We start from the raw sequence: 16,405 nt of genomic DNA, 5'->3' as shown, positions 1-16,405 counted from the left end.
CCTTCCAGAACTCTCTTCTACACGTTTATGGCAAAGGCTCAGTCTGTTGAGTCCTGATATTAGAGATGGGGAGGGGGTGTCAGGATTTACTGTTTTCATCATTTTCTGAAAAGCTGTCACGTTTGCCTATTCTCAAGTGCCCAAATCCAGTTGGACAGAGCCCCAAGGGGGCCATTCTTCCTAAGTGGTCTGGGTGTTCTTGGTTTATTAGAAATCTATAGAGAACATTTAATTACTTTTATTTATGGGTTTAATTATGTTTAAAATTACCATTTTCTTTTAAGCCTAATAGCCTGAAGGGTGGTGGAACAGAAGAAACATCATTTGTCTCATATAATGTTTGCTTATTCAAGTTATTGAAAGCATTTAAAATTTGGAAAAGTTCTCATAAATAGCCATATTTCTACCATTAAAAAAAATTCAAACCGCAAACACTGGGCTCATGATCCCCCACATTGTGTCCTGGGGCTCTCCAATTTAGCTGGCATGAGTGCATTTGAGGACATCAAAGCCACCACCAACATTCTGCCTGGCCTCTGTTATCCCTGCAGTTAGAACTTAGGATTTTCTCCCTGTCAAAGATTCTTAATTGAATCTTGTACTCTTTTAGATGATATGAAGTCTTGGGCTTCTCTCTTAACAAAAATATTCACATTTGTGTGTGTGTTTGTATGTGTAGATAGATAGATAGAATATTTTGCATGCATCTATAAAAGCTTATAAGCCATGTGATGTGTGACATGGTTTGATTCTTTTGGTTTATGGGGAAAGATTAAAAAAAAATCTGGAGCTGAAGAGGTAACTCAGCAGTTAAGAACACTGACTGCGCTTCGAAAAGTCCTGACTTTAATTCACATAGTGGCTCACAACCAATTGTAATGGATCCAAAGAAGCCCTCTTCTGGTGTGTCTGAAGATAGCAACAGTATATATATATATATATATATATATATATATATATATATATATATATAATCCAGAATAAGCAGCAAATCAAAAATTCGTATAGTAAGCCAAGGTTTAGAAGACAAGGTAAAATATATGTATGAATATACTACTTCTATAATAGTGTTTGGACAGTATCATTCTTGGCAGTAAATAACTCATCGGTTATATGCAGCCTGGAAATTTTTGTGTGTAGCTTGGCCTTGCAAATTATGGGCCATTATGGAATATATGTAGGGAAATAATTTACAGCTCTTGGATTCCATCAGTAACCCAGCTCTGTCCCAACTGTATTCCGTAGCTCTGGCCTGTATCTTTCCGCTTTCTCTTCATTAACAGCCTGGAGCAAACACACTCTTCAGTCTTTTGATGTGAAACAATGAAGCGTCAAAGATTTGAGGGACAGGAGCAAAAGCAGGCCTGAGAGGGCAATGCCACATTAGTGTTTCTGACTGTCAGGTCAGCTCAGAGGGGAGAGTGTTTGCAGGAAGGCGGGGGAAGCAGACTCATTTATACCTTTTCTGTTGCCATATCAACTTAGAAGCACTCTGGGAGGCAGCAGGGAACAGGTTCTGACATTCCCATCTGGTAATTCTTGACAGACTATATTCATAGAGATCTGTTCCAAGACTCAGGTATAAGAGTTTATAATGATGACAAACAGTGTGAATATATGTTACACGGGTACAGTAGCATGTTGTCACTGTTAAAGGCCTGCTTGGATACATACAGAGTGGCCTGTGAGAATGTTCCCAGTTTGGCACAGAACAAAAGAGTGAAACAAATCATGCAACACAAAAGACATTGTTACAGCCCTGACTTCATTACATTGTATTTTCATTTTTTAAAAAAAAGTTGACCCATAGCTCAAAGATTAACAGCCTTTCAACAAGAATAGAAATAAAATCTGACCCATTGTGCTTTCTTCATGATTTTGAAGGGAACGTGTATTGTTTTTGAGATGTTTCTTTGTCTTGTTTTGTATTTTCTGTTGTTTAAGAAGGAACTGGAGAGTTCTCTGTGTGCTTCAGGCTTTGCCTCTGTTCTTCTCTGCTTCCTTCTCTGCTCCTGCTCTTTGCCCTGACAGAGCAAGGTTACGTTTACCCTGGCATGTCAGTCCTTCTTATGCAAGGCCTGCATGCATCCCTGGAGCAGTACTCTAATCCATTCCTGCTGGTGTGTGTGTGTGGGGGGGCAGACAGACAGACAGGCAGACACACAGACACACACACATGGACAGGGCAACATGAGGTAGTGTCAGGGAAGCTGGGAGTTGGGAGTGGGGTTGGATCAGTTCTCTGGGAATAGGTAAGCATGGAAGAACTGCTAAGACTCAAACTCCAGACTAATAGAGTGAACCTCCTGCAGGAAAGACAGCAACAACCAAAACAAAACAAACTAAAACTTAAGTCTCTGTGGAATGAAAATATATAGTTTATAGCTGCTATTATTATTTTTTAACGTCATGCTTCCTTATTTGTGATGTGTGGTTAGAAAAGCATACTTATCAGGGAAATTTGAATTTAGACTTGAGATTAAATGGTATGGGGTGATTGCTAAGCATTTAGTCAGGAGGTGATAATGACACACAGATATGTACACAAAATGCCCTTATCTTCTAAATGCATATGGAACTGTGTAGAGATGAACTGACATATGATCTCAAGTTTGCCTTAGAAAGGAAGAGGGAGCCATGGTATAGTGGCCGCATAGGGCGGCATAGAAAGCAGAAAGTCTCGCCATGATTTACATCCTGCAGGAAGAGTACTTTCTGCCATGATGAAAATGTGTGCTTATGCCCTTTGAAAGTTTTGGTTCCTAAGCCAAATGCTATCAAACCAGCAGAAAAATAGGGGGAGAAATGAACCTGCCTGAGAAATTGTGGCTCTTGGAAAACTCGGGAACAGGTCTGCACGACCCACACGTTTATATCTGGGTTACATCTCTTCAATGCATTAAGTCTGATGGCTGGAGCCTCCCTCCACCAGCACAAGAAAAGATCAGGCCTTCCCATCCCACTCTGAGATTCCAAGGCACAGCTTCCTGGATGTTCTTAGCTGCCACCCAGGTTGTAGCTGTGCTCCATTAGGCTCAGCTGCGCCCCCTGCTGTCCGTTACGACTGCTACCACACACTGATCCTGATAAGGTTCCCCTTCACTCATCCATCCAATTAAGGGGCTCAACAGTTCTCCATAGAGTGGATGAGGACAGAGTGTTGCCAAGGTCTTAGGTAACCAGAAGCAGCCAAGACACCAGTATCCAGCCTCTCCCAAAGGGGCTGTTTAGTGTCTGTGCTCCTCAGCAGTGCTCCCCTCCTCTTAGCCAGCCTACCTCCAAGATGGTGAAACTTCTGTCTCCATGGGACAGCATCCCAGCATGGCACACCTCGGCCTAACACACAACTCCTGATTCAAATAACGACTTCATCACTTCCCAGACTTCCTGTCCCAGGAAGTGTGTCCTCTTCCTGTAATGTGTGTCATTGAAGACCATCCACCTTAGAGAAGGTCTCCTTTGTCACCTTGGGTCATTGTGAGCCCCAATCAAAGTACTTAACCTTAGTACCTGCTGGGTTGTTGGATATCCAGCCCGTCGATCCTGGAGAATGTCCAGCCCAGTGTGAATCAGACTGATGTTGGCGTCTGTGGATGTTTCTTCCGCCAGATCAGGGAGACGCTCCTTTTCTGCACAGGCCAGCAGCACACAGGGCATGTGTGGCAAGTTGGGAAACAGCCCCAGCGAATGGCTCAAGGCACTCCAAGTCTATGCCAAGCAGAGGAAACAGCCTTCTTTCCCCTCCTTTTCTCCCCCAGGCCACTGTGCGTTATTCCCAGGACTGAGTTCATGTCCTAGTGGGACATATCCCCAAACAGAGACATTAGTACAAACTACCTGCCTTTCATTTGTCAAAGAACAGCAGTACCAGAATAGCACACCATTCCTGGGTGTGAATCTGTTGTGAGATTCTCCAGGTTACACTGACTTTGATCTCAGAGAATTTCAAAAATATTACCACATATTATAAAGTTGTCATTACTCTAACTTCTACATTAGGACGGCACAATGTTTCTATTTTGGCCCACACCATGAAAAGAAACCTCTTCTTTTCCATTACCAGAAAAAAATGAGGTCTTTTCAGACCTTATGGTTTTATGGCATGTGTGGAAGCTCAAGCCTATAATTCCAGAACATGGGAGGAAAGGCAGGAGGATCAGCAAGTCAAGGCCAGCCTTGGCTACATAGTGACACCTTGATTTTGAAGCTAATTTGGGCTACATAATACCCTGTATATAAAAAAAAAAGAATTGATTAACGTCTTGAAAAGACACTGTAAAGTGGAAATGATGGAAGAGACCACAGTGGATCAGGCTGAAGGATCTGACGAGCCCCACTGTCTACCCTGAGTCTTGTAAACATGATACATCAGGTTGTTTTGTCTGCAGAAGGCATCCTTTTTAAATGCCAGCTTTATTATTTAAAAAAAAAAAACCTTAAAAATGAAAAGGCATTTTTCACACACCAAAACCAACCAGACTCAAAGTCTACATTCTTATTTATAAGGCTACCCATATTCATTTACTTGTGGTCTGCTATGTGCTGGAAACAATCTTGTATCCTGGGGAAAGAATCATGCCAGGCATCTTTTTCAGACAGGGTTTGTTCAGTTTTAGTTTCCAAGTGTGTATTAACCCCAAACCGTATGAAACCTAATGAGAACACAGACACACTTACAAGAGGGTGAATTCCTTCCAGCCATCCCTGTTCATAGAACCAAGGCCTCCCGATAGCCACGTCTGGGTGTTGCCATGCTGACAAGAAGACTTGAAGATGCATGTACCTCTGCTTGGAAACACGCGTGACTGAGAGCTTGAATGAGAACATCAGGAAGGAAGCAAGCGTGTGCGCTTTCCCTGGGACGTCAGTAGTTTATCCCACTCAGCTTTTTAATGACATCACTATTTCAAGGTTGTTTAGAGACAGGAAGAAAGCCCAGTGCTGGAGAAGGCAAAGATGTAGACCGACCATGAATAACGCCCAGAGCCAGTGAGCTCTCCTGCATTTTAAATGTCCCCCTCTCCCTCCCCCACCCTTGGTTGGGAACTTGGCAGTGAGCCTGGGCAGCTTTAGAAAGATGACCTAAACCTCTCAGAGATCAAGGATGTAGCTTTGAAGATGGAGGATTTACTATATTAGTTTGAGTCCTATGATGCTTTTTTCACAGGGAAAGGGACACATCCTATAAAAGCCGTTCCGTGGATGTGCTGCTGGCACAGTGACAGAATACAAAGTGGCAGGTAAAGGACCCCACTTCAGTCTTTTTCTAAGACACTGATCACCAGACTATCAAGCACAAGTGAGCAGGCCTTCTGGTGCTAGGAGGACTCAGAGCTATGTACACTTGACTCTAAGAAACCCCTGCAGAGAAGAGTGTAATACTGCAGAGCGTCTCTTTGTTCTAAAAGTATGGACCAAGAAGACCACTAACTCATTGTTTTCGGCTGGCCAGTCCCTGTATTACAGCCACAATATATAAAGTTAAGGCTTAGACTAATAAAAAAAAAAGAGGTTATCGAAATGCTTTGTGGGAATAAGGCAGTAGAGGCAATATTAGAAGGGATCTTGAAAGGCTAGAAATCAAGAGAGAAGGGAAGGGAATTCTATATAGAAGGGAATGAAAGAAGCTATAGTTACTCAAGATAGAAGTAAGTCTTCAACCAGAAGTCTAGAAGCACGGGGGAGGGAGGCGTAAATCGGGGAACTGTACATAAGGCTTCATAGAATTCACTAAGGTCCCTGACACGCCTGCAGAGTCAGGAAGAGGATTCCAGCAGGGACTTCCCCATGCACAAGTCTCTGCAAATGGACACTTGGAGTTAGCTCCTTGTGGGTTAACAGGAGAGGCAGACATGGGAGCCCCACTGCCTGACTTTCAACATGGATTCTGCCATTCATTCTGAAACCTTAGATACATCGCTGATGCTCAACTGTAAAAGCTATGTCCTGGTGCTTTTTGTTAACTGTCAGCGGTTTCTAGAAGGCCCATGATGGCCAGAAATTACAATGGTCAATAATAGGATTCAGCTAACCACATATGAAGGCAGGAAGGCTGTCTGTCATTCAAGAAATGCAACCAATAGTAAAAGACTCTGTCCACAGCTAGCATATAATGATGTCTACTTAGAAGTCTTTGCTACCAATTGTATAGAGCTGCAAAGGGGGAAATACAGTTGTATTATGAAACAAAAATTATCTCACTGAGTTGTGTGTTAGCTGCTGCTATAAAAGCATTTGTGTGGATACTGGGAGAGAACAGTTGAGTTCTTCAGATCCTCTGCACGGTGCTGAAGGCCTTGAGGTAAGCCTTGAGAAGAGCTTGTGGGCTCTTCTGAATAGTTGGCCCCAACCACCAAAGCCATTACATTCTGTGATGCTGAAAAAACTCAAACAGCACTAGACTTGCTGAAGAATCATCTGCTGTGTTTATGTGTTCAAGTATGTGCATGTACACATTTGTGCATATAGAGTCTGCAGGTCAATATTAGGTGTCTTCCTCTATTATTTTACACATGTGTTTTTGGAGACAGAGTCCGCAACTGAATCTGGAACTTTCCCAGAGCGCACCTATCTTCCTTGCCTGGTTCTGGGTTACAGACTTGTACCATCACTCCTAGCTTTTCCTGTGGATGCTAAGGATCCAAACTCAAGTCCTTAGCCATTGAACCATCTCCCTGGCCCCACTCCCTGTTTCCTGGTAGGCTTTGAGCCATCAAACATGGACAGACACAGCATGTGCTGCAGAGTGGCTTTTTAATGCCATCTGAGGACAAGTTTATTTTATTAACTTCATAGGATAGGATAGTTATGTTGCAACCCTTTCTAAGGGAGTTCTTTGTGTATGTGTCATTAAGAAATTTAGATGCCACAGGGAAAGCACATACATGATTTCTCTGCCTTCTCCCTTTTGCTATCCATCCCAGAAGTATTCATCTTGATAGCTGAGAACTCCAGTGCCCTAGATTAACAAAATGTGACTGTCTCCAGCCTTGTTTTCTCTAGAGAATAAAAAAAAATTGGAAGGAAAAATAAATTCACCTTTTTAAAAATGGTAACCTATTTGTTTACTCCTTGTTGCAGCTCTAAGAAGTAGTAAGTAGTCGGGGCTTATCTCCTTCTGTAGAGATGAGGAAACGGGAACTTGGAACAAGATTAAATCATTTTCCCAAGATCACATAAATCACAGGGCAGTACCTGGAACAGATGGATTCCATTCTAGAACATTCTGCTGCCCAGAAGGCTGGGATAGACAGCCACACACTCTCCAAAACATGCACATTTGTGTGTGTGTGTATGTGTGTGTGTGTGTGTGTGTGTGAGAGAGAGAGAGAGAGAGAGAGAGAGAGAGAGAGAGAGAGAGAGTTGAGAGAGAGACTTGAAAGAGAGACTTTATGGGGCTTATAGCCCTAGTGAAAAAGTCAAATGTTAATGAGTCCATTTATTTTTATTTTTAAGTGGTATACAATAGGCACAGGATGCCATGCGTGGACATCTGAAGATCAGAGAAGGACCCCAAGGAAAGGACTTAAACTTAAAAACCAGACGAGGAGTGGGGAGAAGCAGCTGGGGAGGAAGGGAACGAGTGAAAGCTTTGAGGCGTTCGGCCTGATGGGGAAGAGGCCAGGGAGGGAGTACTCAGTCCGGCAAGTACCCTGCAGGCTGGAGAGATGTCTGTGGCATCACACCTCCCAGGGTCAGGACTTACTATTTTATCTTCAGTGCCACTGGGAGATTATAGTGGAGTGGGACGCTTTTGATGCTGAAAAGGGTATATCTTAATGATCGTGCAGTGAAGGATGGAGGGAGGGGGAACTGATGAGAGTATACCTATGAAGTGTGCTATATCACTCAGAGACACAAGTGTGCTATATCACTCAGAGACACAAGTCACCGACCGCTGATGCCACAGTTGTAGACACCGGCTCTAATCCTCGCATGCCGTGCAAACCCATGTTGGTCAGTTTGTTCCTCACGGTCACCTTATAGGAAATTCAGGATCTTAAAGTGCACTATGTTGAGGAAATCGAGTTTGGGAGCAAAGCCCATGCTTATTTCAACTGGCCTTTCGGCTGGTCACACAGAGCTAACTCCTGTGTAACACTGGCTTGAGTCAATTTGGAACCCTGGAGTGTTGGCATATGCCTGGAGACAGAGTTTATCTTGACACCTTGACTATAAGGTACAGAGACTGTCACGAAAACTTCATTCTCAGGTGGGTGTCATTCTCAGGTGGGTGGCCGCTTTGTCAGAGACTCTGAGGAGTCACTTGGGATGTTTATTTTTAAGCCTGCTATTGTTTAGCCCACCCTGCTTCCTTTGTAGTGTTGTTATAAAAAGTTCAGATGATTATTCCCCAATGGCTGGATGCCAACACCCCAGCTCACGCCTCACAGCCTCCTCCTGAGGTAAATAAAGAAAATGCCTTTTTCCTAAAATCAAGAGCCAGCAGGTGACCTTAACTTCTAAGGACAACCTTGAGTTCTATCCCTGTTCCCAGGCCGTGAGGAGTAAGCCTGCTCTAGACTTGTCTTCCATCCAATTCTGTCATATCTGTCCCACTGTCCTTTGCCTGGTGACACCTCCAGCTTCTATGAGGGTTCTCTCCAGGGTGTCATGAAGCATCTCATTATTAAGTCGTGTGGAGAACCTTCTAACCTGCCACAGACCTAGTTAGCCTGTCTAAATATTAGTAAATAAATAAATGCCATGAGAGTGGAAATTACAAAATCACTAATGTCTGAATGACTCTTATGAACTGGGTACACAGTAATGAAGAAAAATAAGTTGAGGGACACCAAGAGGCTAAACATGATCTTTCCTGGGCTTTTTTATTTTCATTGGCTGCTCTGGGAACTGAACTGGGACACCTTGTATAGGACCTTTATGAGGAGCCTACCCTCTCTTCTCTGCATTGTTCACCCAGTGGACCTTGGAAACAGGCTATAGGCAGCTGGGGATAACCTATAACAGCACTGCTCTTCCTGTCACTTGGAAGCTCAGAGTACAAGCATTCACAGAGAACTTTACTGAACTGCCGATCTAGGGAAGAAAAGGGCTCAGGATTTGAAATAGTAGGGAACCTGTGTGCCAAAGAATGTAGCTTACTGTCTACTGCCCCTGTGATGGCACGGAGGAGAGGCTTCGAAGATTTTCCTTGATGGGGTTAAGTCTGAAGTTAGTTCCCTTGGCTAAGTGCTCAGTTAATGCCCAACAGTCTGGTAATGTGTAGACATTGCACTGTGTTGTCCGTATATGTGATGATCATCAGTCACATATGGGTATTTGAATAGAGATTAATTTCAATTATGTAAAATTTTAATTGGATGCTTCAATCACTTAGACACCTGTCATGTGCTGGATAGCCAGGTGTAGCTTGAGGCTACTTCAGTGGATAAGGGAAATACAATTTCTACAGCACAGGAAGGACCACTGGGCAGTACCAGTCTGGAATTTTATAGCATATTGAAGGAGCTGATGTGTCATTGTGCATAAGGACATGGCCTTTGGGGTCAAACCTGAGATGGGATCCAGGCTCACCACTTACTTCCATAGTGTGGTGGCATGCTGCTTAGCATATCTGAGCCAAAGTTTTATCCTCTGTAAAAATGGATCAGTGATGCCCACCTTGCTAAGTTAAAATAGGAGTTAAAGGATATTCCCCAATTAAATATTTGCCATTATAGGGAAAAATAGGATATTCATGATCAATATGCAGTCATTGCTCAAGACAGTGTGTCTGTCACCAGTACCACCATCTTTTACTCATATGAGGAATTCATATTATTCAGACATTTCATAATCATTAAATTCTGTCTTTGGTTCTGTAAGAGTTTTGAAGATATCATAGTTTTACCTATGTCCCCTCTGTCTTTATAGTTCCCCCAATAACTCATTGTAAGTTTTCCAAAAGCCTGAATTTGGGGCTATGATTCCCTCCCTTTTTTATGTTACAATGGTAGAGAATAAGCCATATAGATAATTTTGGTGGTTGATTTTTGCTGACTGGGAAACAGTGACGAAGCCTATGAGAGAAATGGGAGCCAAAGCTCTTCCAAAGGGCAGACACAGGAGAGTTGCTACACCCACTTGAGATGTATCTATCTTAAGATATTTCCACCAAGAATCCCGTTATTAAAAAGTCATTTGTTGCCAACTGAGTCCTGAAGTCCAAGCTGAGGCACTGAACACATGGTGGTGAGAGATAGTTCTTCCCCCTGGGAAACAGAAACAGAGAAAAGGGGAGGGACAGGGGTGAGATGGCCCTATTGGGGGGGGGGGGTTCTCTGCAAAGACCACAGCCAACAGAGTGTTGATCCAAGGAGGGCAAGAAGGAAACTTGTTCAATACAACTCAGTAGTTGATGTTGATCCAAACTTCGAGATTCTGACCCAGAGTACTTTATTTTAGGCATATTTGAGTACAGCACAATTTGGGGAGGGGGGGAAGTTTCCTGGTGATAATTAACTTAATCCCTTACACACAACAAAGCTTAAGGCAGGAGTGCAGTAGAACCCTTGTAAAGTCCAAGTGCTAAAAACAAAATTCCTCATTTTTAATTAGCTATCTTGGGTGTTTTGGTTGTTTTTTATTTTTGTTTTCTGCTTTTGATTACCTTATTGTCAGGAAATAAGTTCTACTCAGCACACCTATTTTTCTAGACTAGACTTCTAGAGTGTAAGGATTGTTGTCTTGTCCTGGAGGTGGGTAAATGGACCCTTAGCAACATACTAGGTGGGCGCAAAAGAGGCCAGAGACCTTCTCTCCAAATACTACCTTCCAGATGGGCAGTCCACAGATTAAAGAACAGTATTTAGTGCCTCTCCAGCCCACCTGTGCCAGGCAGGTGAGCTAGCCCCACCCCTCACCAGCTGCAGCCCTCGGAAGAGTGGATCCTGCACCTCACCTAGACAGCAGAGTAGAGCTGGCCATGGAGGTGTGAGGCCTCTGGAGAGTGAGAGAGTTGCCCCTGCCCCCCACCCTGGCAAAATGGGAGAGCTGGTCCTGGCGAAGCTGGATGCAGGAGAGCTGTCAGGCTGACCAACTTAGCTTCTGCCCAGGGCCAGATCCAGGGCTCTGAGTTCACCCACTCTAGGTCTATCCCATCTGTGAACTGCTAGGGCACACAAAAGGTCCAGTCCTGAAGATCCAAAGCTGCAGGATCTCCTTGACACAGGGCAACGATAGAATAAGGGAGGAGTCCTGGTGAGGATCCAGAATTGATGGTATAGTGGAAGTCAGAGGCCTCAAATCAGACCAGTGACTCATGCAATGAACATTTGTGGACAAAAGGGTGTACTATAGGACACACCACAGCTTCCATGGCAAGATGTTTTTCATTGTTATTGTTTGGTTGGTTTGTGTCTTAGTCGGGAGTTTCTATTCCTGCACAAAGAATCATGACCAAGAAGCAAGTTGTGGAGGAAAGGGTTTATTCAGCTTACACTTTCCACGTTGCTGTTCATCACCAAAGGAAGTAAGGACAGGAACTCACCCAGGATAGGAACTTGGAGGCAGGAGCTGATGCAGAGGCCACGGAGGGGTGCTGCTTACTGGCTTGCTTCCCCTGCCTTGCTCAGCTTGCTTATAGAACCCAGGACTACAACCAGCCCAGGGATGGCACCACCCACAAGGGGCTGGGTCCTCACGCCTTAATTACTAGTTGAGAAAATGTCTTGAAGCTGGATCTCATGGAGGCATTTCCTCAACTGAGGCTCCTTTTTCTCTGATAACTCCAGCTTGTGTCAAGTTGACACACAAAACCAGCCAGTACAGTTTGTTTTATTATTTTGTTTGTGTCTTTTGGAGGAAGGTTGCTCTGGTGAAGGGCAGATATGAAGGGGCAGGGAGATGCATGATGTGAAATTACAAAGAGTCAATAAAGTTTTATTTAAAAAAAAAAACAGTGGTTAGAGTGAGAAATTCTGTCATTCCAACAGCAATGATATCCTTGTAGTTTTCCTGTACATCAGATAAACCAGGAACTATGAGGAGCACAATCTTCCCATCACTTAAGAAACTAGATAGGTCTCTCATAGGGTGAGGAACGCCTCTGAAAGCAACCTGTGCCTTCTGCTGCCTCTCAGCTCCAATGCCTTCCCTTTGAAGTTACCCTGTGACAACTGCTACCTTTGTCCCCCTGCCCTGAACTCTAGGCTTTGCACATAGCTGTCGGACAACACATGTTAAAATGCAAAACCGCTTTCTATGGTGTTCCTTTGGCTTAAAATAGGATTCTCAGCTTGGAAATCGGGTAGGGGAGAATTTGAAACCTCCAAATGACAGCTTGCTGGGAAGTTTCTCAATCTGTCCCATCTCCCTCCCAGAAACTCAGCTAGAGAACACCAATTGGCTTCACTTGTGTAAGTGTCTCTGATAGAGGGAATGTACTTCTATCAGAGATGGGTGCCTTCTATTTTCAATACAGCCATCCTTTCAGACAAACCTCTGAAGACTAGGCAACTTTTGGTTATTTCATTGGTAACTAAGACTGGTTGAAAGTGGCTCTAACAATGTGTTCATTAAGTCTCTTAACTTCCCAGTGCTGTGGAAATCATTGTATCCTCTCAGTCAGATTTTTGAAGTATCTCACAGTAGCAGACATGTATCATACGTTTGTCCACCTAGGAACAATTTGGAAATCATGAAAGAGAAGTGAGAAATATGCTAGGCAGGGTAGATAATCAATTACCATGATTTATTTTTCTATTAGGTTCAGAGACAATTTAAAGATCCAATAACAAGGTCCAATAAAACATATTATTGTCCAGCCCATATGTCAGACAGTTGTGTATTCATTAAAATTAGCCTTAGGGTAAGTATGTGACAGTGAAGACCATTCTTTTAGTTGACTATAAAATTGCCTATGTTTACAAAACTTTGAGAAGAAAAAAGTGGAAGAAAATTTACTAGAATGTTAACTATAGCTAGTGAGATGAAATATGTTTGTGGGCAGGGGTGGGAGATTAATATCTAGTACCTTCATAATCAAAGGCAGACGTTGTCATTTCAGCTTCAGCCTCCTGATAGAAAGGACAGGCGGATGGAATTGTGCATGGGTGTCATTGGACAATAAGATAATTAACTTGGCTCAAGATAAATGGTTTCTCAGTACCAAATTCCGAAGGAGATTTAACTCTACTCTTGCTTGCATGATATTATGTAAATATCTTGACAAAGTTCATACATCTCTTATGGAAGGGGGACTCTTTCTTATGACCAAACCCCCAAATCCAGAGGTCATGGAAATAAGTTAGGTAGGGAGTTTGTGCCCCATGGGGCTCCCACTTCTGAATTCTTCGCTTGTAATTTTGAAGTGTTTGTTGCATCTAATAAGTTGCATCTTGTGAGATGCATCTCGTAGCTGCAGAGAAGACACCAGATCTTTCTTGGTATCCTTAGTGCTAGAAATCTGCCTTTTTTTAAAAACTGTAACTGACTTGACCTATCTCCTGTCTCCTTTCAGGAGTCGCTGCACTGGATTCCAACGTATCTGGAAAGATTGGTCTGCGCGCTGTGGTGTATTATTTCTCCACCACCATCATTGCTGTAATCCTAGGTGATACTTATTTCTGACTCCTTGTTCCTCTTTGTAATTGTAACTTTGAGTTCACAAAATAATTGGGCTTTTTAAAATGCACAATTTTTAGCCAGAAATTATCCTGGGCCTTTTTTTTGCCTTTGAATCTGCCTAACGCCTTTTTCTGAAAATGCAATACCAACAGACAGTCCCTGGGTGTCAATTTCTCTCGTAAGAAATGAAGAGAAAGTGACATTTCTGTGCCCTATTATTATTGGGTAGAAAGAAGTAAGGCCACGAATATATAGTGTCTTAGGCCAGATGATTAACCTAAAGCAACAGAATATAATTAGAAGGCAGTTCCAGAAAGGTCGACCTTCACTGCATTTCAGACCAGGCGGGAGAAGGGGGCATGCTAATAAGAGGATGGGCTGTTGTAAAAAGTTGTTCCTGCCTTTGTAACCTGTGTTACATTTTTAAAAGGATCCCCAGAATAAGGAGAAAGAGTTCCCAGATACTGCAGCCAGATTGACTCCTGCGCCCCACTGATATGAACTGATATGTGGTTGGTTGCAGTACAGTTTTAGAAGGTCTCAGCCAAAGGGCCTGAGTAGGGGAGTGGGGAGCTGAACCCTGCTGTAAACCAAAGCCACTTCTCAAAGATCCCTGGGGGAGACAGACATAAAGGGGAAAGCACAAAAAGAAAGCAAGATGATACTTATTGAGAGACCATGAGTCATACTCTCATTGCCGATGGAGAGGACCCAGCAGCAGAAGGCTGACCCATCTACATCCCAAGGCCCTACCCCCTCCCATTAGCATTCCCTCATCCTGAAGGAGTGAGAAAGAGCTTGAGGATGCTTCTTTGCTCCCCTCCAGTCAAGCCATCTCTGGTACCCAAGTCTCTCCTATAGCTCCCCACTGCTGCTTGTATAGATCAGTCATCCCTCCCTGAAAACATCCTGTGTTTTCATTCCATCTCTTGTGAGAGCTTCCCAGATAGTCAAGGCCTGTCTACAGAGGGCTTTTTGTTTTTTGATTTGACTCTTAGGAGAATGGCCTGTATCTGCAGATAGAACAGAAAAGCATCAAATGAATGATGTGCCTTTATTTCAAATCCCCTGTGGCTTATTTCATAGATTGAAGAATGGGAGAAAAACTCTTCCCATTACTTAGAAGTCTTCCCATTCGCTAGAAGCAACTCTAGGGTATCACTCCTTTATTAAAAGGAAAACCAAGAAGACTTCTTTGTTACATCACGTCATCCCTGAAGTGGGATGGGGATAAGGTAGTAATTAAGACTTAGCATCTTGTTGGGAAGGAACTTGGGGCCTTCCATGTCACAAGATTGCCTGCATCACCTTTGTCCTCTAGTTCTCTAAAGGCCACCCAGGAACACCGGATGCCCCCAAAGGTTTTAATTTTCAGGGACTACTGTTCTTGGTTACAGGTATTGTGTTAGTTGTGAGCATTAAGCCTGGTGTCACTCAGAAAGTGAATGAAATCAACAGGGTGGGCAAAACCCCTGAAGTCAGCACCGTGGACGCCATGTTGGACCTGATCAGGTGAGCCTTGCCAGTGGGTGACTTCCTGGATGTACCATCTGTATCGTTGCACAAGGCCCCATGGCGATTTAATGCTCTGATGTCTTAACACTTGCATGTTCCTTAGCTGCCTGCATCTATTACAAACTGGGTTGCTGGAACAGAAGCTAAGGGATAGATGGGGAAGGGGCGAAAAGAAGAAGGGCCAAGACAATATTCCCTGATCAAGCCGGAAACTTTAATGGTGCCAGACCTTTTAACAGTTTGGACAAACCCTTCCCCTCAGACTCTGGGCTGAGTTCCAGTAGAAGTTGTCTAGCTTCTCTTGGAGATCCTCGCCTTGACTGCTCCGGCAGTTGGGTGGGTCACCTGCTTAATTCTGGAATTCCTAGACCTGGAAGAACAATGAACTTAACCTTTACTTAGAGCTCTTCACCCTAAGTGGAGCAGGATCCTGGCTATCTGGGAGAAGTTAACCTTGACCATAGTCAAGTACACTCTTAGCACTCCACCCAAGGATAAAAATTCCTGCTTTAACCTACTTCCCTATAATGTCCTAATGGCAGATTCCTGCCCGAAGCCAGGGATTGTCCATGACCAATGTCAAACTCAGACCATGTGCATGACTGCCCCAATATGGCTCTTTACAAATGAGTGTATGTATAGTGTTCATATGTGGAGGTCAGAAAATATCTTCAGCTGTTAGTTCCTCAGCCTTATGTGAGACAGTATCTTTTTGTTGGCTTTGCGCTGTGTATGCCAGGGTAGCTAGCCCTCGTGCCTCTGGAGACTCGGCAGATAAGCACTGAGATTATAAATATGGACTACTGTGCCCAACTTTACACGAGTTCATAGGGATTTGAACTCAGATCCTTACGACATGTGCAACAGCATTTTATACCCACTTAACCATTCCCCCCAATCTAATGTCTTAACATTTTTAATAATTTGTAAATTATCATGCATCTCATTTTGCCATACATCCTATACATTACATAGCCAGGACTCTCTACTTGCCAAGCGTGGTTCAGAGAGAATGGATAGAACAGGATCCAGTGTAGGACTTAGGGTGGACAGGGATGCAGGGGACGCCCTTGTTGCATAAAGACACTGGGAAGTATTGGATGGTCAGTTATGAAGGTTACTTGGAGAAACTCATGTTTTTATTGTTATAAAGAAATCCTCTTTTATAAAGTGATCAGCACTACAAACAATTAGTAAATTGAAAGTATCAATTCAAGCAAAAACAAATGTTTTAAAAAAGTTACAGGATAGGTACATGTTGGGTAGTTTGGCAATGTGGGACCATGGTGGTTCCTACACATGACAGTCTACTGTAGACTCA

At 43.4% G+C, this 16,405-nt stretch overlaps 1 protein-coding gene across 1 annotated transcript in view; it reads left to right on the top strand.

Moving 5' to 3' along the window:
- Positions 1 to 16,405, top strand: part of Slc1a1 (solute carrier family 1 member 1) — a 77,242-nt gene that overhangs the window by 44,356 nt on the left and 16,481 nt on the right. Inside the window, exons 3-4 of the mRNA XM_052172716.1 lie at positions 13,463 to 13,555; positions 14,967 to 15,081. Of these exons, the coding sequence (XP_052028676.1) occupies positions 13,463 to 13,555; positions 14,967 to 15,081 (208 nt within the window). The remainder of the gene's footprint in view (positions 1 to 13,462; positions 13,556 to 14,966; positions 15,082 to 16,405) is intronic.

This window comes from Apodemus sylvaticus, chromosome 1 (genome assembly GCF_947179515.1).
Source record: "Apodemus sylvaticus chromosome 1, mApoSyl1.1, whole genome shotgun sequence".
Lineage (NCBI taxonomy): Eukaryota > Metazoa > Chordata > Mammalia > Rodentia > Muridae > Apodemus > Apodemus sylvaticus.
The sequence above is the reverse complement of the archived record's forward strand: the minus strand, read 5'-3'. Positions and strand labels throughout refer to the sequence as shown.